This window comes from Arvicanthis niloticus, chromosome 21, assembly GCF_011762505.2.
Source record: "Arvicanthis niloticus isolate mArvNil1 chromosome 21, mArvNil1.pat.X, whole genome shotgun sequence".
Taxonomy (NCBI): Eukaryota; Metazoa; Chordata; class Mammalia; order Rodentia; family Muridae; genus Arvicanthis; species Arvicanthis niloticus.
The window spans coordinates 37,592,582-37,618,325 of NC_047678.1; the positions used below are offsets into that span (position 1 = coordinate 37,592,582).

General features: G+C 43.2%; 1 protein-coding gene across 11 annotated transcripts in view; it reads right to left on the reverse strand.

Moving 5' to 3' along the window:
• Rbms3 (RNA binding motif single stranded interacting protein 3) overlaps positions 1–25,744 on the reverse strand; it is a 767,889-nt gene that overhangs the window by 659,549 nt on the left and 82,596 nt on the right. For 4 of the 11 annotated variants that reach the window (XM_034483706.2, XM_034483704.2, XM_034483708.2 and 1 more), the window contains exon 1: positions 14,005–14,759. The exons of the other annotated variants lie outside the window; for them this stretch is intronic. In XM_034483706.2, the coding sequence (XP_034339597.1) occupies positions 14,005–14,079 (75 nt within the window). In that variant the 5' untranslated portion in view covers positions 14,080–14,759. Of the gene's footprint in view, positions 1–14,004; positions 14,760–25,744 lie in introns of those variants that run through there. 11 annotated transcript variants of the gene reach the window in all.

Genomic DNA, 25,744 nt, shown 5'->3' on the forward strand with positions numbered 1-25,744 from the left:
CAGAATTTCATCAACTTAATATTCAGTAATTGGCTATTTATAATGTAGCATAATCCATATTGACCAAATAATGGCAGGAAAATTGTCTTGACCAATGAGCTATGTGTCTGTAAAACGTGGTGCAAACACAATAAGAGCCATGATGCAGACAATAAGAAACATAAACACTAAGGACCTGCTGCGCATGTGTCAAGCATCCTTCACTGGGGAAACATTAGGAAACAATCCCTTTGACATGAAAGCACCACCTACAGATTCAGGATGAATTTGCATGGACTCAGAGAATACTGTTGAAGAGCCAAGCATGCTGTCTCAGCCCTGGAATCTCAGCACACAGGAAGCAGAGGAAGAAGGATCACAGGAACTCAAGGTCAGCCCAGGTTATCCAGAGCTCCAGGCCAGACTGGGATAAGGAAGGAGATGCCAGAGAGAAGGAGGGAGAAAGAAAGGAGAGAAGAGAGAGAAGGAGAGATAAAGAGGGAGGGGCAGGGGAGGGAAGAAGAGGAAGAGGTGAGGTGTGATAATGCAATTGAAGAGTATATCTCCCTATTAATATTGGTTAATACAGAGAGTTCTCTAATGACCTGGTGCTGTGTTCAGAGATTATTGGCTTCCCCATGAGGAGGCTTGGATGGCGCAATGCATTATTTTGTAGTAGAAATCCTTCCTAAATGTCCAGGAATTATGAAGCTAGAAACTATATTTTCTATACATGTTAACAATGGCAATGTAATTAAAAATATGATACATAAAAAAGAAACACTACACACAAAACCTAAGGGATTCTACCTGGGGTAGAAAATTCTAAAGGAGTTCAACTCAAAATCATGTTTCGATTGAGATTCATGTTTTCATATAATCCCATAGTGTTCTGGGTCACTGTTCTCATGTATTCCTAAGTGTGGGGTCTTTTCAATTCTCTAGAACATGTATGTTTATTGTTTGCTTTCATCTTTACATGTACTGTGTGTGTGTGCACATCTGTGTCTTTGTAGTCTGCCCTGGCATACATGTAGAAGTGAGAGGAGGTTCTCAGGAGTTCACTATCTGGGTCCACCATGTAGGTTCCAGGGATTGAACTTAGGTAACGCTTGGTGGCAAGTGCCTTCCCCACTGAGTGTCTCAGTAGACTCATCAGCTCAGGTGCACATTCATATCCTCTTAGTTACTTAATCATATAGGGAAGTTATTTTATGTCATACAGAATTTTGCATTCTTCAAAATTCTGAAAAACTACTACCGTACCATTAGGATAGGTCTGTGGGACATATGAGACACCTGAAACAAGATGGTTTAATTCATTCTGAAATCTAACTAAATGACTATTAGATCCTACAGAGATGTTCAAATACTTGTGATCCAAGCTCAGAGAGTGTTCATGAGACCAACTAGGATATAAATCTGAGTATCCCTCTACCATAAATGTATCAAGACATAAATAGCCCAGTCATGTTCAAAAAAGCAGAGACAAATGTACTACTGAGCACTAATAGAAGAAATTCAAACACCAATTTCATTCTACCTTTGAGGGGAAAAAATGGGAAAGACACACAAACAACTAACAAAAATTCTACAGGAAGGACCCAAAAATTCAAAGGGAAAAATAAGAAATATTTTCAGAGCAAAAGGCAAAGAGTCAAAGAAGACAAATTCATCTCAAAACCTTAATTATAAGAGAAATGAAGGGAGGGAGGAATGGATGGAGGAATAGAAGCTAAAATAGAGAATCATACATACATACATACATACATACATACATACATACATAAAATTAGCCTGAGGAAAGCAATCAAGCAAGTCAGGGACACACAGGACAGAACACAAAAGGGAGGTCACATGTGATGACCATCCTGAGATGAACACAGGTGGAGAGGTATGTCCAGAAACCATGGCAGAAAGGAAAGAACAGAAACAATAATACTACTTGCTAGCCTTTCTGGGACTTATTGAGATCTGGACACCTTCTCCCCAGGTTCCACCCATTTAAGGTATCCTTGGGCTAAAAGAGCCCATTGAACACCATTACTTAGAGACCCTCCATTGACTTGGATATTGAGTCTAAGGACACATTAATGGTTTTTAAACATCACTTCTGCATAGCTTACAGTTTGCATGTGTTACACCACTGTTTGTCTCTCCTAACCAGATCTGTTCTATACAAAATAAAATTGTTCATAATTATACTACTGAACATATACAGATTGGCATGACTAATTTACACACAGAACTGCCCAGAGAGGTTTTTTTTTTTTAAATATTTGAATGGTTCCTTCTGGAAAACATTCTTTTTTTCTAAACAAAAGTTCCAGGAAGACTTTTAGACAGGTCCTCCTTGTGAACTGCAAAGGAGGCCATCCAAACAGCAAGCGCCATTTGCAGAAGTCTGGGGAGTTGGATCAAGTGCAAAGCACTTGTCTCACAAACATGAAGATCTGATTCAGTCTCCAGAAGCCAGACCAAGGAGCTGGGAGCTCACAACACCTGTGCCTCAGATAGACTCAAGTGGATCTCTGGGGCTCTCTGACCAGCCAGTCTGGCCTACCTGGCAGATTCCATGTCTGGTGAAATGCCTCTGACTTTCTCTGTCTGTCTGTCTGTCTGTCTGTCTGTTTCTTGTCTCTCTCTGTCTCTCAGACATTACCAACCTCTCAAACAGATCATCAACTGTCCATACAAACTTGACTGCTTTCCCCTCAAGACACCGAAAACCTTAGCTTTTTTACTTCCACCTAGTTTAGGTTTTGCCCCAAAGATGGCCTCCTACTCATAAATGCCCTTCTCCTTGCCAAGAAACTCATCTTGATTGTTGTTGGAAAGAAAACTGGTCATCTGCTTCAAGTAAAGTTAGAGGAGACAAAAGAGGGGAAGATGTTCTTCCCCTCTTAACTTCCCAGGTCTCTTTCGCTTGGTTTCCCATGAGCCACTTCTTCAGGAAAAGTTGTCAAAATGTTCCACTCTTGTCATGTTTGGCAGCCACATGACAAAGTGCTCTGAAGATCACGGCTCTCCACGGGACAAATGTGTGTTATGAAATCATTAGGGGTTAATTAGAACAAATCAATCAGTAAGATCCTGAAAAGATGTTATTGAGAGTAACAGAGGGAAGAAAGCAGAGACATTGCTTTTGTGACATGCTGACAGTGTGTCTCAAAGCACAAGAAGATACAATTCTTGTGACAGAAACTGAAAAATATCAGTCCCTGTCAATTTGGTAAGAGCTGTCTTTGCGAGCCACCCATGGCCAGAGGGAACAGATCTGACCATGGCCTGAGGAAATAGATCCAACCCATGAGCCAAGGAAGGAGATATGTGACTCCCTAGAAATGCCTTGCCCCTCTGCATTTCTGCCATTATATAGCTACAGAACAAGTCAGAGGTGCCAAAATACGCCTGTGACTGTTTTAGGAGTGTATGCTTGTATTCTGTATATGGAAGAGATTTTTAAAGATGATTCATTGAACCTTCAAATGAAGTTCTGCGTGTAGCTAAAGACCCTGTTTAGGAGAGCAGCTGTGAGCCTACCAGATGGGTCAGCAGGTAAAAGTGCTTGCCCTCCAAGCCTGCAGACCTGAGCTCAGTACGGGGAACCCCGAGTAGAAGGAGAGAACTCAATTCTGAAAGTTGTGCTACTTGGTATAACACCACATACATGCACTCATGAACACAGACACACAGACACACACACACATATACACACACATACACACACACATACACACACACATATACACACATACACACATACACACACACATACACACACATACACACACAGATAGATACACACACAGATACACACACTATACACAAAAATAACATAAGTAATTAAGAATCAAGGTTTGAGAGTGAAAGGTCCCCCATGAACTCATGTATTTGAGTACTTGGTCCCCAGCTGGTGGCCCTGTTGGAAAACTTTATGGAACTTCTAAGAGGCAGAGAGTTACCAGAAGAAATAAAGCACTGGTGTGTGGGCCTTGATGTTTTATAGCTCGACTCCACTCGTTGTCCCTTTAAAATGGGGACAGTCAGCAATTATTTAGGCGGGTTCTGGGTTCATTCCCTGCCACTAACAAACAACTGAATTATAGGAAAAGACAACAGCAAACTGTCGAGAAAGGGAAGATGACAGCTTTATCCCTTTAGATGCAACTAGCCACAGGCTTGGGTATTCTATATGGCTCCTAGGGCTTCCCCTTTCTCTTTCCCCTATGGATACTGTCTAGATACGCACTGTCTATGCCATCTCAGGGAGCCCACTTTTGCCTTTCTAATCTACCTTCACCCTGTCTCTTTCTGACTTCTCTCTTGGTCCTGACTGTGACATGGCCCATCATCTTTCCTGGTCACGGTGAGCTGTCTCTCTTCGCTAACTGTGAGCTAAAGCAAATATTTCTTTTTCTTTTGTTAGGTGTTCTGCCATAGCAATGACAAAAGAAGCTGTAATGTACATGGGGTAATTGTGGAAGAACTTTCCCACTAGAAGGAGGGGAAGAAGTGAAATATACAGATGTGAGCATAGTCACAGAGCTAGAGAGAGAAGAAAGGAAGACAGGAAGGAAGGAAGGAAGGAAGGAAGGAAGGAAGGAAGGAAGGAAGGAAGGAAGGAAGGAAGGGAAAAGGGGGGGAGAAAAAAGAAAGGAAGAGAGGAGAGAAGGGGAGAGAAAAAAGAGGGAGAAATAACGATTAAAGAAAAAGAGAAGGGAAAAGAAAGGATGAAGGGAGAAAAGCTTTGCCTGACTAAAATGGGAGGAGATGGTCACATTTGCTTGAGGTGTTGATATTACACAGTATTGAGATAAGATGCTGAAAATGAATAGGCAAGATGACATGTACCTAGAATCCCATCAATCCACCATAGGTGCCTGAGGAGGGAAGATTGTGAATTGGTACAGAACGAGACCCACTCCCTCTTGCTTAAAAAATAGAGCGAAAGGAAGCTCTCTAAAGAACGGAAGGAAACAGTCTTTTTGGTGTCACAGAAGCAGCACAGAGTCAGGCTCTCTGGGGTCCTTGACTGCTCTGTGAAAGCAATGATGGGTGTGGTTGAAATGTACACACATGTACACACATGTTCTTTAGGAGGCACATGGATTCTGCATGCCAAGAGAACTTCCCCCCAAGGTGCAGAAACCATGGAAATTGTTGGGACAGGAGCAACTAGCAATTCTGACACATGATGCTACTCTGAGAAGAATCTAGAAATATTACCCAAAAGCCACATGATCATGGCATTTATTTGCCTCCTACCTATACTACAAGCTGTCAGCCTGAGGAAGCCCAGTTCTACTCAGTTCTGTCTCTGACAGACAACTCCAACAAGCAAAAATAAATTTAATGAACTTGGCACTAAGACCTGGACCTTGCAGCTGTCTCTCGCTGACAAAAGTCAACCCAGTGTGTCCACTTTACTCAACCAAAGACTGTCAGTGACATTTTCCAATAGAAATCTCTTGAAAGCCCAAAGGCCACAGGGGATGGAAGCTAAGGCCTGAAGTGGAAATGTCTGGTTTCTTTGGAAACTCTGTTGTGCCATGTGCTGCTTTTCTGGAAGGTGTCTTGAGAAAGGATGTTTTGGTGAAGCAGACACATGAGAGAGCATGTGATGTTTTTTTTTTTTTTCTTTTTTTTGGAGCAGATGCTTGACAAGGCACATGATGTTTGGAAGGAGTATAAATGGAACCCCATAAACAGTGAGAGGTTGATCTTGCATTGCAACGCCATGCAAAACATCCCTGGTATTCGACAGGCTTTGCTTACACCCTGCAATGCTTTGCTGGCACTGGTCTTCACTGTGTAGAGAGAAACATGTCAAAGAACTTTATGTGTTATTCTAGCTGATTCTTGTCACTTTCGTCGGCGATAACAATTCTGTGGAGCCTTGTGGTTTCTGCTGGCTTGAGCCACTGCTTCTGATTCCTGTTTGCCCTTTGCTATTGGACTGAACTGCTGGTACCCAGAGAACAAAGAGTAGAATCGCCCTTCTACCGTCTGAGCCATCCTGCCTGCAAGCCCTAGTGCAGGGTCTTAATTCTCTAGCAGGAGGATAGGCTAGGTCATGGATAGAAGCAAAGGCTTTCCCTTAATGGCTGTGTTCCCTCCCTCCTGCCCAGAATGCAAACATGCAATCATAAAAAGAAAAGTAACAATCCATGTGCTAAATCATATAAAACCAACACATGACTGCCAAAGATTAAAAGGCAAATTATTTAAAATGGGCCAGCCATTCTATGATATTTCATCTTATTGATTCAGTTTAGTGGAGTTGGGGAGGGAGGAGAGAAGAATGGTCTCCAGCAAGAAAAAGAAAAGCAGTTTTCAGAGAGGATTCTCAAATGTTAATCACTAGGTTGATATGTCTTTGAGGTATTACTGTCTCCCCCCCACACACACCCATATCATGTTCTGAGCAACTATAGTATTTTGTCCACATTTCCAAAGCTCCTGTTAGACTTGGGAATTTGCACATTATACAAAGCCCATTCTAAATATAATTTCATCTCTCAATGGCTGTTCCTGCACTCACTTTAGCATCCACGTCCATTCATGAATGAGGGGTGTTTAGTGTTTTCACTGGCAGCTCAGCGTTTTTCCCAAACTAGTCCATACTCAGGTGCTGCTCTTCCTCCACCTTATGGACCGGAAGCTTACAGAGCAGAAGACAGCATGCTCACTGCCCAGTCCTGGATACACACTAACTGAATCCACTCAGAAGAGAGAGCTTTAACCACCACAGAAAACAGCCACCATGGGGATGATTAAATGATGCCTGTCATTTTGTCCCACCCCTCTCCACCCACTCCTGAGTGATGGATGGGTTCCTCTCAGTGTTTGGGATTCAGATGTGAAGGGCACAGCTATATTTGTCAAACTCCTATACCCTGCAAAGCAGCATTTGACTACTCTGTGAAAAGCATCAAAGAACCAAACAAAACTTCATGAAAAGCATCAAATGCAAGTCACCTCCCAATGCCAGCAGAACACCCAAGAAGACTCAGCTGTCTACAAAGAGGATTTCCAAACGTTAAAGTGGGCAGGGGTCAAAGTGAATGAAACTGGCCAACAAACCAGTGCCCCAGCAGGTAGAATAGAGGCTGCCCAATGAAAAAAAGAACCATTTCATTTACATCCATCCTCTTCATAACTGGTATGTATGAGAGGCTGAAATATCACCCCACAAAGCTATATTCATAGATCTGACTCCAAACAGTATGTATTTAATGAGTAATAAACGTGAATGGAAAACAAACAAAAAAAAAATCTTCCCGCACAAATTGGCTGCTGCTATCCAACCCGAAAGGAAACTTAAAAGAAAGCCAAAGTCAGCTCACCTCTGACCATGATGCCTCCTGGTGTTTGTTTCTTTGTTTCTTTTTTTGAATGTCTAAAGTCTAAAGTCTGAAACCAAATAGCCAATTCTAGAGACACTTCCAGGAGCCCTGAAAACAATTACTCACCATACAGCTTACATTTATATAGCATACTTTATTGTGTGTTAATGATTATATATTGTTTGTTTTTAGTATTATTATTTGTGCGTGAGTGTGTGAGACTGTAGGTGTGACTACGGACATCAGAGGACAACGACCTTGTGAACCCCTCCTCACCTTCTACCTCTTTTAAGACTGGGTCTGTTTGCCACAGCATATGTTAGGCTAGCTGGCCTGCAAGCTCCTGGACAGTTAGCTGTCTTTACTTCTCTAACTTAGAACAGTGGGATTACAGACACTTGGTCCTGCAGCCAGCTTTTCCGTGGACTCTGGGGATCTGAACATGGAGCGGCAGGCTTGGACACCGACTCATCTTCCCAGCCTTGTGGGTTAGTATTGTAATCCTACAAATCTATAACCTTTAGGGAACCAATATTACCCCAAAATACCAGAAAGAACCCAGAAGCCAGACTCTTCTCTACAACACCATCAGGACAGAAACAGAGGCAAAGCACGTGGCCTTGTGTGTTGTTTTCTAACTTTTAACATCGTCAACGGGAATGCCATAGTCCTGCAAAGCCATACATCATATTTCCCATCATCTTTCAAAACAAATACACTCTTTCGCATTTTGTTATCTCTGAAGTATTGAACCTTATGATACGCCAACATTTTCTTTAGAGGTAAATGCCCTGAAGGTTTTCTGACAAGAATTCCAAAGATTAAAGTATCCAAAAAATTAAGAAGAAAGATATGAAAATATTATTCATAATATCAAGAAAGAATGTGAAATTTGCCTTTGAATTTGTGTTTGGAGAGTCACTCCGGAATTTGCTTTTGCATGTCTGTCGTCCCCAATAAGTAGGTGTGTGTCCTCTAAGTAAATGTCCTTCCTACACTAGGGTATACACAGGCATTTTTTTTAAAACAATTGTTAGTATTTATTTGCTCCCGTTTCCAGAAAACATTTTTTTTCAAGCACACAGAGCCAAAACAGTTCAGTGTTTTCCCACTACTGCAAAAAAAAATAGTAACACACATCCTGAAGACACGGCGCAGCTCACGGGTCCACTCCTGTTGCTCTCTCTCAGGCCCATCTGCACTGTGGCTTTGCAACAACTATAGCATAAAAACGTCTTTTCTCACATGCTTTGGCTATTACACTAGTTAATCACATACAGCTGTGGTGCAAGAGACTGTTACAAAACAATTTCAATCTAGTGCTTGAAGCCAAATGCGGACAAACACCCACCATTTACTCTGAATAAAAAGTTCGACATCAAAAAAAGAACGAAAGAAAGAAAGAACGAAAGCAAGAAAGAAAGAAAGAAAGAAAGAGAACAAATAAACAGAAAGTTTCTTTTCAGAGAAAAGATAAATGTTCTTCAAATCCGACAGGGGCACCATCATGGATGAACCTCTCTCCACCAAAGTATTGATAATAATATCAAAGGAGATTTGTGAAAAATCACAGTAGTATAAAAATGAAGCCTTCCACAATTCCTGAAGTCAAAAAGACCTGGAATGAACTTGCACACACACACACACACACACACACACACACACCTTTTTTGTTCCTTCCTGAAAAGTGTCCCTGTCCCCAGCTCCAGAACAGAACTTATTCTCTCCTGTAAAAAGTTCTTCTATTGCATAATTCAATTATTTCTTTTGTAAATGGGGAGAAAATGAAAGAGAGGTGCTCCAGGGAGGACCAACTGGTGCTTCCTTTAAGCTCCGAGTCCAATAAAAAATAAAAAATAAAAAGTTGCTGAACAATCCGACCTCTGTTGAAGAAGACATTTTAAGGAGATAAAACTACATTATCTAGACAAGACAGCAAAACCTGCACCAGGCTGCACCCACCTCCACCGAGCCTAAAGATCTGCAGGAGTGAGGAACTGAGCGCACAGAGTAAATCCTTGTGGCTAGTTTCTTTGTTTTCCTCTTACTTAAAACAAATTAAAATTCTGCACACTTAAAAATAAGGCAAACAAGATTTATCACATTCCCGGGCTACCCTTCGTCCCCACCCCTAAGCAAAGGAAATTATTTGGAATTGTAGCTAAATATTCCATGGTTGCAAGGTTGTTTGTTTGTTTGTTTTCTATAGAAAACCAGTTTTGTATGTTTCAAGCTTACAAAGGAAAACAGAACTTAAGAGTTTTCAGGGCTGTTTTCAAACAACTGGCAGGTTACCAAAGACTAGCTATCAGTGCAAAGCCCAGGCAGGAAGCAGGAAGAAATCCCAACCTCCCTCCCTCCCTCCTCCCTCCCTCCTGGAAGCTTGCATTCCTGTGCCTGCATGACAACTGTGTGAGGAGTGATTTTGCTTTTGAAGAATCTGAACGTCCACAAGTTCGAACGTCCCTTTGCCGTCTAGGAGCCCCTTTTCTTTCCCCACTCTTCATTCCTCCTGTAGAGGCTCTTTCTACAGCACAACCCATCTCTATGACATAACCAAAGCTAGACTCTCTGTGGGAGGCAGCAGGCTGGGCTGCTGTGGTAGTTGAAGGTGAAGTCAATATCCAGTGGGTGAGACTCGCCCTCATTCCTGATTTTGCTCTGAATGAATGCCTCTAGCCAGAGGAACCCAGGAAGGGTCTACTAGTCTCAACCTTTAAAGAGATGTTCTGGGGAAACAAACTTGCCAGAAAGGGGAACACAGTTCTGTTTGCTGGGCTGGTAGAGAAGCCTGTGAGCCTGGAAGGCTATATAAAAGCAAGAAAGAAGGCACCAGCTGGAGTCTCTTTCTGATGTTTGAGGAACATGACTAAAGTTTTCCAAATATTACATAAGAGACAGATATCCACTTCTCAACCCCAGTACCCAGGAATATCAGTTCACCGAGCAGTGAGTAAGCGTATCACCCTTCCCTAGCTTCTCTTTGCGGCTGATTTATTGACTGTTTGGTGCATTGTTGTTGAGAAGCATCCCTACCCAATGTGTCTCAAATTCACAGGAGAATGTACCTGGACTTTCCAAAGCCGACTCCAATAGGTGGATTTTTCTGAAGACTTGAAAAACATGGGGTTGCAAGAGTCAGTGCCATTTTGAATTTTGCCAGGAAGATAATGTACTGTTTTCAGATTGCCCTTCTCTAAAGCTACGGATTGGTCTTTGTACCCATCCAAGCAGCAGCTTACTTTGAAAAACTTTTTAAAAAGCAGGCCATGTCACTTGTTTAAGTATTACAACATGTCGGTAGGTTTTTTTTTATTCTACCATGATCAAAAGCAATGCCCCTTCTTCAGATTGTCTCCTCCAGGAAAAAAAAAAAAAAAAAAAAATATATATATATATATATATATATATATATATATATATATATATTCAGAAAAAGAGAGAGAGAGGATACTTAGAGATATGAGCACAACCTATCAGCACAGTCACACAGCACAGGCAAGGGCCAAGCACCCGGGTCATTTAAATACATGACATTGTGTGCAGTTAATGCCATGTAACAATGATTCTATTATTTAGGCTACATGTGCCTTTTGTCTCCTATAAAGCATTTGAAACATCTGGAAAATTGTTCTAACAGATGAAACAGAAAGAGCTAGTGTCTAATTTTGTTTAATTAAAGCGAGGTAGAAAGTTAGGCTCTCACAGAATGGGAAACAAGAAGAAAGAACGTGGGACATATCACCATCCCTGAGCTACAGTGTGCATCTGAGAAAGTGGAAGGCTCCTGCCTCGAGTTTTAGAATACTAATTTCATGTTGTTTTCCCACAAGCAATTAGAACTTGTGTCCAACATTTCACTATTTAAGTACAAAGCAGGAGCCCCCCCCCCCAAGTGGGGATGGTGGTGTTTGTGTTTGCTTTAAGTTTTCTAAAAATGATGCTAAATACTGTTTTTTGATTCTTTAAAATGTCCAGGAAAACCCCACCTTCACTACCCCCAACACACTCACCTTTTGTATATTGGGAAGGAAAAGCACTTGACTTTTAACAACTCTTGAAGGTCTGATATCCCTGGGATGTGACTTTGATCAACCATAGGATTCTATCTTGATCAAATATAAGTATTCTTTATATGTGAGCATGGTTTCCACTGGCTGTGACAGCATACTTAAGCTGCAACTAGCTATCAATGCTGGAACAGTGGATTTCCGTGAATTTCATCCAGGCTCGTCAAATAAATATAAAAGTAACACCCTCCCTTTTAACTGATTATGAATACTGTTCTGAAATAGGTAGGAAAAAGGCAGAAGTCCTGAAGAAACTGTGTTCTACTGCCCTCCATACTCCAGACAAGGCTTTCTTGTATTGGATAAAGTCTGTCAGAAACTTGTCACATGCTCAGATAGAACCACACACGGTACTTCTTCAGAATCCAACCTTTCACGTCTCTAGTTTCCTGAGATGTCATTAATGTCTGTCATTCCAGAGGCACCAAAACAATCCTTGACAACTATGCTGTCGTGCTAAAATTCTACAACATAACCATCAAGATGAGCTATCCCAAGTAGCTGATTTTGCATTCATGCCCTCCTGGCCCTGATCTGATTACCCAAATATCAGCTTAGGACACCTAAGTGAGCTAACTTTCTAAAAAATGTTGCACATGCTGATGGCTTTGGCTAGCTTGAAAGTAACAAGACCCAGAGACACTGTCACGCTCATGGGGCACTAATGCTTCACGGGACCCCAAACAGACTTGAGAAACCTCTCAGTTTTCTTCAGGCAAAACACTTCAAATCACTACTGCAGTCTTTCCTCACTCTCATTTCTGTCTCTGTCTCTGTCTCTGTCTCTTCCTCCCTCCTTCCTTCCCTCCCTCCTTCCTTCCCTCCCTCCTTCTCTCCCTCCTTCCCTTCTTCTCTTCATCCTTCCTTTTACTACAGTGGCTCACCCACCCAGCACCCTGTATCTTTAACTCTCCTGAGCATTCGTGATTCCCTGTTAGTAATACTACATTAAAAGCAATCTGGGGGGGAAAAAAACAAAACAAAAACCCCAACTATTTCACTCAAACTTCAATCAAAAGTTTCTCTTGTGGTCGTACATGGCACTAGAAAAAACCAGAACCAGTACAAATGATTTGGGGAAACATTTGGAAAAATTTAGCCAAATGAGTAAAAGGTTTGGAATGTTTGATATTTTTCAGGCAACCCTGGAGCTTATTGCTTTTGTCTCTTTGCGGAGAAAACAACCGTGGGTATCTGTTTTATTTTTAAAACTCGCCTGAACGTTTCTTTAAAGTAGGCAGTGTCGTCTACCAAGTTGCCCAAAGAGTTAATACCCAGGGCACCAGGCAGGAGGGCTGGTCTATTTAAGCAGCAGCGGCTGCCCAAACTTAGTGGGCACAAAGGCAGAAAGCAAAGTGAGTCGACCTTGGAGGGGTAGGACATAGCATAGTGCAATCAAAAAGGGGGAGAAATGGAAAAGGAAACACCAGCAATCCTGAGAAGCTGGTGTCCAGTTTGGTTCTCAAATGGGCATTGTCTGACAAGACAGAGTAAATGGGAGGTAACCGTATCGTGAATTACCAAACCCTGATCAAGCCAGAGAACCCAGTGACAGCATATACTGCTCAGCCGAGCCCTGCTTGCTCTGGCATGTGGAGTTACTAAGAAGATGGAGGGGTCTGGTTAATTCATTATGAAGTCAGAGTATCCGACATGGTATCCCCCCCTCACCCCCTGTCCTCAAATCAAGTCCAATCGAATTGACAGATTGGAGCATGGATCTCTCACCTCACCTCTTTCATGTCTTAACTGCAGGATAAAAGTTCAGGGTGGGCACTGTCCCCTGCTCAGTTTCCTGGGCTTGCCTCAGGGCCCCTAATGATCACTTAAGGACATGCTCACACAAAGCCCAAAGTCTTTAACCAATTCAAGTCCAATTATTGTCAGTTACATTCCATGCCTTTTTAAAAATTCAGACCCAGTCTTTCTAGTGGTAACTGACGGGGTGGGGGTGGGGGCCAGTCTGAAAGTAAAAACCATGGGTGCTAAGCTTCTAGTTCTTTTAGCCCCCCCCCCCAGCATCGCAGTCATCCTTCACACAAGATACAGTCCAAAACAAACAAACAAACAAACAAACAAAACATTCTCAACAAACTCTGAAAGACTTTGGTGGGTGGCCTGGAACCTCCTGGCGCTTTTCTTTCCTGCTTCACTAGGCCATGAAAAGTTTAGGTGGCCCCCACCCCAGAGTGTTTTCTGTAAGGAGGAAGGGGGGGTACCCAAGTCTCTGAGATTCACACACAAAGAACAGCGCGGAAGAAACGCTCCTAAAACAATATTCCTGCCCCTGAGAATGTCTGTTGGGACCCCCCTTTCTAAAAATCCCTGCTCACCTGCAAAAGACTTCAACCATCTCACCAGCATTTCTGCAGCTAAATAACAAAAGAACACTCCATTGAAAGTCCCCTGTCTTTAAAGAGAAAGCTACACTCCGGGGCTTCCTATCCCTTCTTCTTCTGGCTTGTTAACTCGGTCCCTACTGTTAGCAATTTGAAAGAGGTCGGCAGACGGGATGGGGGCTAGGGTGAGGGAAGGGTCCGATTGCCATGCTCCAGAGGAGCGCCAGGCACCACGCTGCCTTCTGAAGCCCGCGGGTCCAGCCATACCTTGGTTTGGAGGTACTGAGGACAGTAGTACGTGTACTGGGGGTACATTTGTGGCTGATCCAGGCGTTTGCCCATGTAGCTGGGATCTTTATCTCCGAGGCAGGAAACTGGATAACAGGGTGTATGATGCCCCAGGCAGGCGAGCTTCTTTCTCTTAATCCACTGTCCCTGGCAGTCTGGGTGACTGCTGTGGCTTCTGAGACTCCAGCACTCACTAGTTCCAACACCGTGCGGAATTTAAAACAACCAAAAAACAAAAAAACAAAGCAAAGCACAACAAAAGAACCCAAAGAAAAGAGAAAAGGAAAAAGAAAACAAAAACCCCAAAAACCAAAACAGATGGGGGTTGAGATCCGTAGCGAAACCCCCAGACTGCTTTCCCAGTTCTTGCCTGCCTGGTTCCTCCTAGCTGCCCGGTCGGTCCAGTCCGGATGAAGCAGTTTGCTCTGTAACCAGCCTGTCTCTAGTGGTGTCAATCGCAGGCGCTTGTAAAGGCGAAGGAGGAGAAAAAAAAAGAAAAAAAAAATCCTTTAGCACAACTCGGAATCCTTGCAGTACAGCTTTCGGTCTCTCGTGTGTCTCTTTCCCACCGTGGAAAAAGGAAATTTTAATAAAAAGAAAAAAAAAGAGAAACAATGGACAAAAAGAAAAAGAAAGGAAAGGAAAAAACTGGGGAAAAAAGAAAAAGAAAAAAAGAAAAAATAAAGAAAAGAAAAAGAAACCCGTGCAGGCTTAGTTGCTGCTGTCTGGCTCCCAGAGTGACATGGTGTGTTCCGGCTGGCCTTGCCCCTCTCACTCACTTCCCCTCCTTCCAGCCAGTGGGTGGAACTGAGAGAGCCTCTCCAGGGAGCCGGCACGCAGTCCAGAAGGCTGCAGTATTTCCTCCAAAGGGGGGAAAAAGAAGAAGAAAAAGAAGAAGAAAAAGAAATAAAGAGGCTGCTGCCACCCCTCTGCTAGCTATCTGGAATAGCACAGTGAGCAGCGTCTGCAGCCGAGCCGCGGGTGGAACCGAACCCCAGCTTGTCGGTGAAGTGCCTGGGTGGGGCATGGCCCAGCCCTCCCTGCCCTGCTCCGACCAGGGCTCCCAAGCTCCCAAGCTGCCTTCTCCTCTTCAATCGACAAGTTCCCAGAGGTGAGGCATGGCATTGCTGAACAAAACAGACCCTGCCCTGCGAGGGGACATGGGGGGAAGGAGAAGTGTGTGTGTGTGTGTGTGTGTGTGTGTGTGTGTGTGTGTGTGTGTGTGATGTGTATTTACACACGTGCCAACCTTTCTAGTTAAGTAGGGAAAAAAGTGTATTCAAGGCGTTTTCAAAATCTGTTAACACATTAAAAGCCAGATGAACCCAGGACCTGAAGATGAAACCAACGTTTTGGAGAATGTTCAAGAGAGGAGGAAAAAGTGGGGATTCTCAGCGGGGTACCTCTGTGGGGAAGCCAAGCCTCATCTCAACAAGGGGGTTGACTTAACTATCATAAATAATTGTTTTGTGGATTTATTCATCTCTTAAAAATAAAATCAAAGCGATCCTTACATTTATTCGCTTATTGGAGCATTCTCTCTCTCTCTCTCTGTCTCTCTCTCTCTCTCTCTTGCTCTTTCTCGTTGCTTTCGTGTCTTTGTAAGTATTGCAAAAAAAAATGAACAAAAACTCATAATTACTTGTCAGAGTTCCCCCCCCCACCAGTAATAATATTCTGACAGATCGATCAACTGCTACATTATAATACAGATTGTTTCAGAGGAGATATATTTCCTTAAAGGGTTTCTCTGCAAGGCGGCGGCGAGGCTAAAATTAGCTGTGCCAGCTGTGTTTTGCTGGGAGTGCTCACGCATGCCCGGAGCGTGGGCAGCCAGCCTCTGTGCCTCTCCACTCCCCCAAGTCGGCTGAACACTCCAGCCGTCCTTTCAGATAAAAGACTCCAGGTACAAAGGCAGTTTCCTCACATGGAGGGAGAATTGAAACGCAATACACAGGATGCCACCTCTGCATAAGTCCCGCCCCGCCACTCTTGGGGTAACAACCTGGGCTCCTGAGCTCCAGGAAGCACAGTTCTGAATCTGTGTACCAGAGAAAGACAAGGACATAGAGACATCAGTTTTATGCTGATTCCCACTCCCCACCCCCAACCCCCTGCCAATCTCTCTGTTCTTCTCTTTTTTAAAGACAGGGTCTCAGATACTCCAAACTGTTCTTGAACTTGCTATGAAACAGAATGACTTTCACTTCCGATCCTCCAGCCTTCAATTCCCCAACACTGGGACTGCAGGCATGAATTCATATACCAGCGTGGACACTGGCTGTTGAACCCAGGGCCCTGACCACATGGGGCAAGCATTCTACCATCACAGCTGTCTCTTGATGACAAAAATCAGAACATGGGTCAGAGGGTAGGTATGGGAAACCTGAGGACAGTGTAATGGAAACATTACAAGCCAGCTTCAGCCATGTTCTAAAGGGGAGATTCTGAACCTCAGTTATCCCATCAGTGAAATGGTAAAGGACAGCAACTGAACCAGGCACAGACTCGGCCCCAATCACAGAGGCTTCTGGCCACACCTCCCACCTCAGTGAAGCCCCGACTCTAGAGAACTTGTCAAGACTCTGGGAGTCTCATTGGTCCTTTCTTTCTGTTTGCAGTCAGGTTGCAAATTCTACTCTTCCTGCTTCATGGTCCAAGCTCTGAGTCCCACTGAGCTGAGGCCATGTTGGTCATGTGATCTCCAAGTTCACACCCAGCTTCCCCTGTCATCGTGGGGATGCCCCTTGAAGCAGCCTTCCCTAAACCCTCACTTCCTAAGGTGTAGTTGGTTTCTCCCTGAGAGTAAAATCACAGGGACGCATTTCTCCCATGACTTTCTAAACTCGGAACAGCAGGTCATACCCTCCATAGCCCTAAGAACTAGCATGGTACCAGACATAAAGCATGTGTTCTGAACATGCTTGGAGAACAAAATATTCTGAACATAATAAACAATTGTCCCTTGACTCATGGTACACTTTTGGAGCACCATACATTTCATTTTTTTAAAAAAATTGAAAAATTATGCTTATGTATTGTATATTGCATGTACATATGTGTGTAGACGTCAGGACACAAGCTTTGAGAGTTGGTTTTCTCTGCTCGAAGGTGTAGGTTCCTTTGCTGGGATTGAACTCAGATGGTCAGCCATGATGACAGGCACCCTTATAACTGCGGAGCCACGTAGCTAGCCTGTCCATTCCACTCTTTATCATTGCCTAGGCATTGACCTTGGTACAGGGAATGCAGAGGCATGGAGGTCAAAAACTGGTTCTTCTTTCACAGCACAGATTCCCAGTGAGGGGTGTATGCCAAAGAATACATTCGTGAGGTCAGAGGCCAGGAGCTACTTGGTGTTGTGAGGAAACTTAAAGCAACGGGAAACAGGCTTTGACTTAAAGAGCATCCTTGAGAAATTGCTTTCCTAAATGGAGCCTTGGGGTCAAAGTTGGACACCTTCACACTGGCACATCTTCCATGGCTCCTTCATCAGACCCGATCAACGACATTGGTAAAGTATTGGCTCTGGAGATTCGCTGAAGTAAATGTTGTCTTATATACAAACAAGAGATTAAAAAAAATTAACTGCTCACTCAGCAATAGCCCACTTATATATAAGATCCTCGGCATGAATGGATGCAAGCAACAATTTCTACACAAATTGCTACATTCCAAACTGCTATTCTATTTCATTGGATTATTGGCATGTTCTGGGCATCCGTGGTCGCTAGCCTCAGAATCCTCATTGCACACTTCAGGCTTTCCTGAAGTTATACACAGTGAATTATAAGAATTGTAAAATGCATGTTGTCACACACACACATATCTTAGGCACACCAATAGCTGTGGCCATTTGGGAAGCAGGATGCTCCTATCAGAGTAGTGTTTATTGCATTTCTGCTCTAAGGAAGCAATAGTACTTCTCATTTAAATGGTTATGTGGAAGTAGGAGGCAGCTGGCTTGAGTCAGTCTCTAAATCAGAAGTCTTCTGTGCCATACCTGCCAACTAACCAACCAATTCCGAGGCAGCAAAGGGCATCAGAGAGCAGGGGTGCTCCCAGGTTTGTGAGATGTTCAGTGTGGCAGGAGAGGGCCCACTGAAGACAAGCTCTGACTTCTAAAATGGCCTGGCTGTGGCAAACACACCACATGTAGGTAGAGTAGGGAGAGTGTTGGAATAAATATCTAAGGAGCAGAGACAGACAGATATCCATGGTTTGTCTTCATGCTGTCCACCTGAAGAAAACCTGCATCTTCCTGTGGAGTGACTTACTGCACTTTAATTATATAGACTGTAATGGGGAAGTCTCACTGCCTCTCTGACAGGATTTAGAGTCACTGAGGAAAGCTCTAGGTATGTCTGTGACAGGATCTCTAGATTACGTTAATAGAGATGCAAAGACCAACCCTCAATGTGTCCATGCCATTCCATGAGATAGGGTCGAGGGATGAATAAAAAGGAGCCGTATAACTAAGCACCAGCACCCCCATCTGTCTCTTTTCCTCCTCTGATCCTGACTACGCACACAATGTGAACTCACTGCCTCACCCTCTCACTGCCCCGCCTTCCCCTCCATCATAGATGGTATACTCAAATCCTGATCCAAAATTAAACATTCCCTCCTTAAATTGTTTTTGTCAGATATCCTGTCAAAGTAGTACGGCAGGCAATGAATATACAGACTTGGCCGAAGGGAAATGACAGACAGAGCAAACAGACAAGACATAAAAGTCCAGGGAAAGTAAACACTAGCCTATCATCAAGAAAGACATCCATGATGTTGGGTGATTCTTTTATTTATAGAGATTTGTTTACTTTATTGTATGGGTCTGTGTGCTTGCCTGTGCGTGGTGTGTGTGTGTGTGTGTGTGTGTGTGTGTGTGTGTGGTGTGTATGGTTATGTACATCATATGTGTGCAGTGCTTAAAGAGGCCAAAAGAAGGTAGCAGATCCCCCTGGGACTGGAATTACACATGGTTGTGAGCTACCATGTGAGTGAGTGGTGGGAACTGAACCTGGGTACTCTGCAGAGTAACTGTGTTCTTAACTGTTGCACCTTCTCCCCTCCAGTGAACATTGTTAACTGTAACAAAGTTATTCCTAAATAATCTGGTATACCGACATAAATATTATCTATCTCATCTTCAAATAGACCTCATGACTCCATATCTGCCAAACTTCAGACATTCGTGCATGACTCATTTTTCGTTTTCATATCTAAGAAACAACTTGAAGTGCATTGTCAACTACTTCTCATATCTGCTCCAACTTTTCCTACACTTCGTACTTTATCACAGTTAAGAACATTCCAGAACGTTCATACGTAGGTTATCCTTGTAGAATGCCTTCTCTTCTAGACACTGTCTGTCTACTTATCACAATTAACACTGGGGGATGCACACCCTCGATGTTACAGTTACCAAGCCTTGCCCATTCCAGCATCACTGAATGCAGCAGCCCTGTCTGCTGACCAGCAGTGGATGGTTACACAGGATGCCCAGTGACTTGAGCCCAAGCTTCCATATTCTGGTGTCCACTGCTTATTCCCTGTAGAAGCCTACAACAGTGTGATAAGAAGGACACATCCCAGAAGGCTGAGGAGAGCAACTTTAAAAAGCTGCTTAGAATAACCACTGACTGCTCATAGACAAAATTAAACCACCGGTAGTCAGGTGAGATGGTTCAGCAGGTAAAGCTGCTAGCTGCCAGTCATGGTGACCCACAAGGCAAAAGGAGAGAACCACATCCTTTGAGCAGTAACTTCCACAAATGTGTCAGGGAACTGTCCCCCCCACCCCATGAACAAATACATACAATAGATTCTCTATCATTGTATACTGCTGAAGACGGATAGTTGTTATTGTTACCAAGGAATATCCACACTACCGTGGTTGATGCGGAGCCTTTACATGGTTTCATGTTTTAAGCACATCTTTTGCTCTTGTCCTTGTTTAGGCATCTCTTCCTTTCATCCCTAAGCTCCACAGACAGGAAATTCAGGTACTTTCTTCACTTTATCTTCCCAAGCACAATAGTTATTGAGATTTAATAAGACGTCTATTAAGCAAAGGGATGAACAAAGAAAAGAAGAGCGAAGAGAAGAGGAAGAAGAAGAAAAGAAGCAGAGGAGAAGGAAGAGGAAGAAGAAGCAGAGGAAGGAGTAGTAGAGGAGAAGAGGAAGCAGAGGAGGAAGAAGGAGATGGCAGAGATGGCTGGATGTTCTCCCATGTGAGAAACAAACTTCTGAAAGAAACGGTGGCATATTTTTTGGTTGAGTTTTTAGCTTCTGGTTGCCAATAGCTGAACAGGTTTGGTCAATAGAGCTAGATTTCATTTGGTTGGGTTGATTATTTTTTACCAAGGGGAAGGGGGAGCCAGATTGACAGAAATTTGTACTATAAGACGACTATGTGGAATTATAGGATAAAATAAAGGCTCTCTGGTAAACTTGAATTTTGGGAAGTAGACTGCATTTTTAAAATCATGAGTATAACCTCAGTATTAGAGGTAATATGTCCGATGGACTATCTGGACCATATTTAGAAAGAGGATGCATTGCTTAGTGGAGATTCTGACACAGCTGTGTATTCTGTGTTTTTTTATGTCTAATTCTGGCATCTGTACTCCTAGCTGATCCACTGCCATGGGGACAGGTCTTACAGGGGACAAAGATTTGGCAGAATGCATATTTCATGATAAGTAGCAGTTAATTAATTAATATTTCCAATTATCATTACAGTTCAAACTGACTAAACAAACCATACCCCAAAGTTAATTTTCCCTAAAGATTCCAAAGCTGCAACAAGCCCTTGACGTATGTCTAAATGGTATTCCCAGAGGTTTGTTATCTTCTAACTTTAAGCTGATTATTTTCTCTGTAATAGGGAAATTCTGTTGTTGTTTTTTTTTAATACAATAAATTGCTATCTGAAATGACTGTACAGGCCTTTATCTTGACATCAGGGAGTGCTGCCTAGTAACAAAATAGGGAGATAGCTCGTTGGATCAAGTGCCTGATACACAAGAAGGGAGGCAGGAAATCAGTTTCTAGGGTATGCTTGCTAAAAGCCAAACCCAGAGGAACTCACTTGTAATTTCATTGCTGGGGAGGCAGAGACAGGTGGAACCTTGGGGCTCCCAGGAGAACCACCTTGGCCAATATCTCAAGTTCCAGAATAGTGAGACCATATATCCCCCCAAAAACTAGCATCTGCTGTCTTCTACACACACACAGAGACAGAGAGAGAGAGAGAGAGAGAGAGAGAGAGAGAGAGAGAGAGAGAGAGGAATGCACATACATGTACATATGTACACACACACACACACACCATACACCTGCATGGACAGAAGAACATGGGACAAGCACAGATGAAGAAAATCCAGTTGAGAGAGAACAAACCAAGGTACAAAAGATAGAATGAAGTGGTCAATGCCAAGTGACCTGAAAGCTGTGCCGTGAACAAATGCTGATTGGCAAAACTTGCCCAACCATGGCCAACCAGTGTGAGGCTCAACCTTCCGAGTAGAGCGGCATCTTCATAATTTCATGGTTCTTGTGCCTAAGCCATGATGTTTGGGGTCTGGAAAGTTTGCTTCACACATTGCATTTTTCCTAATCATTTTGACTGTCATTTGTAACAATATCCTTCATAATCAATCTTTTAAAAGCATACACGTTCCTTTACCATACATAGTCTGAAAAGTACCGGTCATGAAAATGCACCAATGTCTAGTTTTTCTTCTTTTCCATCAGCACCCTTCTAACTGCGTAAATAGGTGAGTTGATTTGTGCTCTGATCGCAACAGAAAGAAGAGAGGACGCCGCGAAGTTCTGCCAAGGAAAACATGGAACTTGTGGCAGAGAAAAAGAATTCCTTCTTGTCTTTGTCTTGGGTTCCTGGCTCACTCTTGTCTGTTCTTTACCCTGTGACCTGCACTATCTTCCCAACCTTAGGGAAGATGCCTCAGTGTTTCAAAACACAAAAATTAAAATCCAGCAACAAAACTCCAAAACAAATCAGACAGCACATCGAAGGACTGGCCGTCCAGATCGACTATCTGGCTGGAGTCTCAGTTTTTCTCAGGCACAAATACAGGAGTGCTTTACCATTGCAGGTTACTTCATAGCGCTGTGATAGACCCATCGTTAAAACAAGATGTGCTTGCTTTTGGGGCTGGGAGGGCGGTCATGTGAGTTAATTGGCACCCATAGGGCCCACATCAGGAGGAGGAGGATTTTGGTAGTGTGTATGTGTGTGTGTGATCGCTCATACCTGTGGGTTAGTGAACTCGTCAGTCTTCCTCTACTGTGGCTCACCATCATATATGCCTTTGAGACAAGGTCTCTCCCTGAACCTGGGACTGGGTTAGCAGGCAGCAAGCCCTAATAATCCTCTTGTCTCTTACTTCCCAGTGCTGGAGTCAGAGGTGTCCCAGTGCCTGGCTTTCTGAGGGAGTTCTGGAAATCTGAACTCAGGATAGTCATCTTCCTGGCTATATATATATAGCACCCTCTTGAATGTCTCTGTAGATGAATATAAGTTAAGACTCCTGACACTCCTGGCAGCCTCTTTGGCCACCACTCTCATAGGAGGCTTCTCCTGCTGAATCTTTCTCTTATTACAGTCATGAGGCATAATTACTTCTCTTCCTTCAGGAGCTTTGTGACCAAAAGTAATGAGAGAGAGACATAAATATACTGATTGTTTACTGAGACCCATAAAATGCTAAGAACATGGACAAATAATGGTCACTTAGAAAGTAGTTCTTCAGCTATACGGTTTTTCCTTTTGGCAATTTAACCCCGAAGAGCTGACCCACCTAAGGAGTATTATTTAGGAGTGACTGTGACTTGGCACCTATTTCATTCTCTATTCGACTTTCGGTCTTTCCGAAAACCAGCTTCCCCATAAAACTGTGTACAAGGTCGCCTGTTATATAGGCCTAGTAAAACTAGGAGGTAATTAGTCCAAGCTATAGCCCTAAACAACAGTAGCATGCTCTCCCTCCGTTTGTAGAGCTCTGGATTAATGTGAACTAATTGGTTCTCTATTTCCCTCTGTGAGAGATAAAGTTGTAAAGTATCAAGAAGGAAAGAAAGAAAAGAAAAGAAGAGAAAAGAAAAGGAGTGAAGAAATACAATCAGTAAGCACTCGGAATTGCTCCCATTGGGATTCAGGGACAGTAGTCTAGTGTGCATTCCTGCAGGAGCTCAGAGGGTGCACTTTTGGATGGTCTCTGCTCATCAGGGGAGGTCCCCTGGGAAGGTCTGCCCCTGTATGATGGAGAAACTAGTGGGCAGCTTAAACCTAGACATCTGCTGTCAGAGATGGGTAAGGGGTGACATGGGGGTGGGACATGAGAGATGAAGCAGGGTGGGGAGGTGGCTTGCTTTCATGGGGAAGCCATGGCTGCATCCAGTTAACTTCACCTCACCCCTTCCAGCCTTCGCAACTCAGATTCCCTGCACTCTGAATTCAGAAGCAGAGAGATTTTCAAAGAACTACCTTGGCTGGTTTCTTTTTTGTTTGTTTGTTTGTTTGTTTGTTTGTTTGTTTGTTTAATGTCAAGTAAGACTCCTTAGTAGCTGTGTCATTCTGTGTCTGGTGGGAAGGCAGAACTGAGAGGGTTTCAGGATTAGCCACATAGTCTCCAACAACCATTTACAGGAAGAGCACTAGAGTATTCTTGCTGCTTTCCTGGGAAGGAACCTGACTTACATGGGAACCCAGGGATGTCATTTCTAAAGGCAGCACTTAACCAGAGAGACATTTAGCCTAGAGGTGCCTCTCCCATATTCCTCACACAGGCTGGAAACGCTGATGTTGCCATGTGATCAAAGTAAAATAAACACACACACACACACACACACACACACACACACACACACACACACACACACGCCAGCTTCCATATGAAAGGACAGATGTTACCAGGGACAGAGAAAGCAGACAAGTGTAAAATGGAGCCCAGGCTGTGTGTGTCTGATACTACTTTGCATGTGGTGCCTTTTAAAGGCCTGTCCAATCCCAGCTTACTTCTCGTTGCCACAAACTCCAAACATTCACCTATATTTTCGGTAAAGAACTCAAGGTCGCTTGGTTGCTCCATCAGCTGGCAGTAAATAGAGGCGTCTATTACAGGCAGGTAAGTGTTCTCTCGTCCATTACAACTGGCTAAGTAGGTAAGTGATCTGGCTTCAGAATGTCTGCTTTGGGAAGACTCTTTGTCAGTTTCTGTGTTACTGATTATCTGTCACTCCATCACCTTGCAGAGAGGAGCTGATGTGAATACATTGAACCTCTTCATTCAGAAACATTTTTTTTCCTCAAAGATCATGGAAGGTTGCACCTCCTAAGGCCTTAATAGCATTTATTTTCCACTGAAGGGTTGTGAGTATTGTACCAGGATCAGTTTTCCTTTGGCATTTAAAATGTCTGCCATTTTGGTGATTTCTGGAGCAGAGATGCTGGCTGCTGGCCTCAACAGAGCTGGTGGTCTCTTCCCTAGCATATGGAAAGGGCCTGCTGACATAGTCCTGGCTTTCTTTCCACTTGGGTAATTGCATTCTGCAGACTTGCAAGTTTCCCACCCGGTCCATCTTTTGGAGCAGAATGCCTTCTTGATGCTGGGTTGCCTGGCCTGCCCTTTGAGATAGGAATGGCTGACAAATTGCGTTTCAGGCTGCATGAACCACAGAGCCAGGTGCAAATGTTTTCTCCTACCAAGTGCAACTTTTAACCTCAGAGCAAGCTGTCGGTGTGTTCCTTATAATTTCTTCAGCAAATGTGAGTACCTAGCTACCAGAAAAGAGAGATATTAACAGTAAAACATAAATACAAACAGGAGAAAATAAAGAAATCCCCTGTCACTAAAGCCAGGCCATTGTATGGTCTTAAGGCACCCCCAACCAGGAAGTGCTTCCACATTTCAGTTTTAACAATCAGGTTGAATAATGTACATTAGTAGGTCGTCTTTACCCTGCATGTACACACACAGATGCACAAACATATATACACACAACTACATACACTATACATACATTCATGCACACTTGTATATGCACGCTTACATACACATATATACATACAGATACACAAATTAAAAAATCACACATGTATGTGCCCATATGCACACATATATACATAAACACATAAACAAACACATGTGCACACACATACGAACACACTCACACATGCAGCTATATACACGTATGCACAGATGAACTTTTAGATATATACACACACATACATATGCACATATACATATGCTCATGCACTTAAAACAACATATGGACACAAAGACAGACATAAACATATAAAAACACATATGTATACACATACACCTATTCACAAACATACATGCACACTCATAAACACACACACACACACACAAAGGTGTGAATATCTATAATCCCCTCTCTGACTTCTCTGAAACTTTTACAGGAGTCCCAATCACACCTGTTTCCCCGCATGCAATGGTTGCTCAGTAAAGAAGTTGAACTATAAACCGTATACACAACTTTTCCCAACCTCTGCCCCCTGAAGTAGTACTCCTCAGGTCTGATGGTCACAAAATATCCCGTAGCACATCTCTTCAGTCACCTCCATGGTGTTACGTGCAGGTAGAGAGTAGCTTTGCCTGGAGGGCTATAGCTCAGACAAATATTACCCATTGTTCCAACCTGCTCCTGACCTTCTTCCAGATGTATGAGG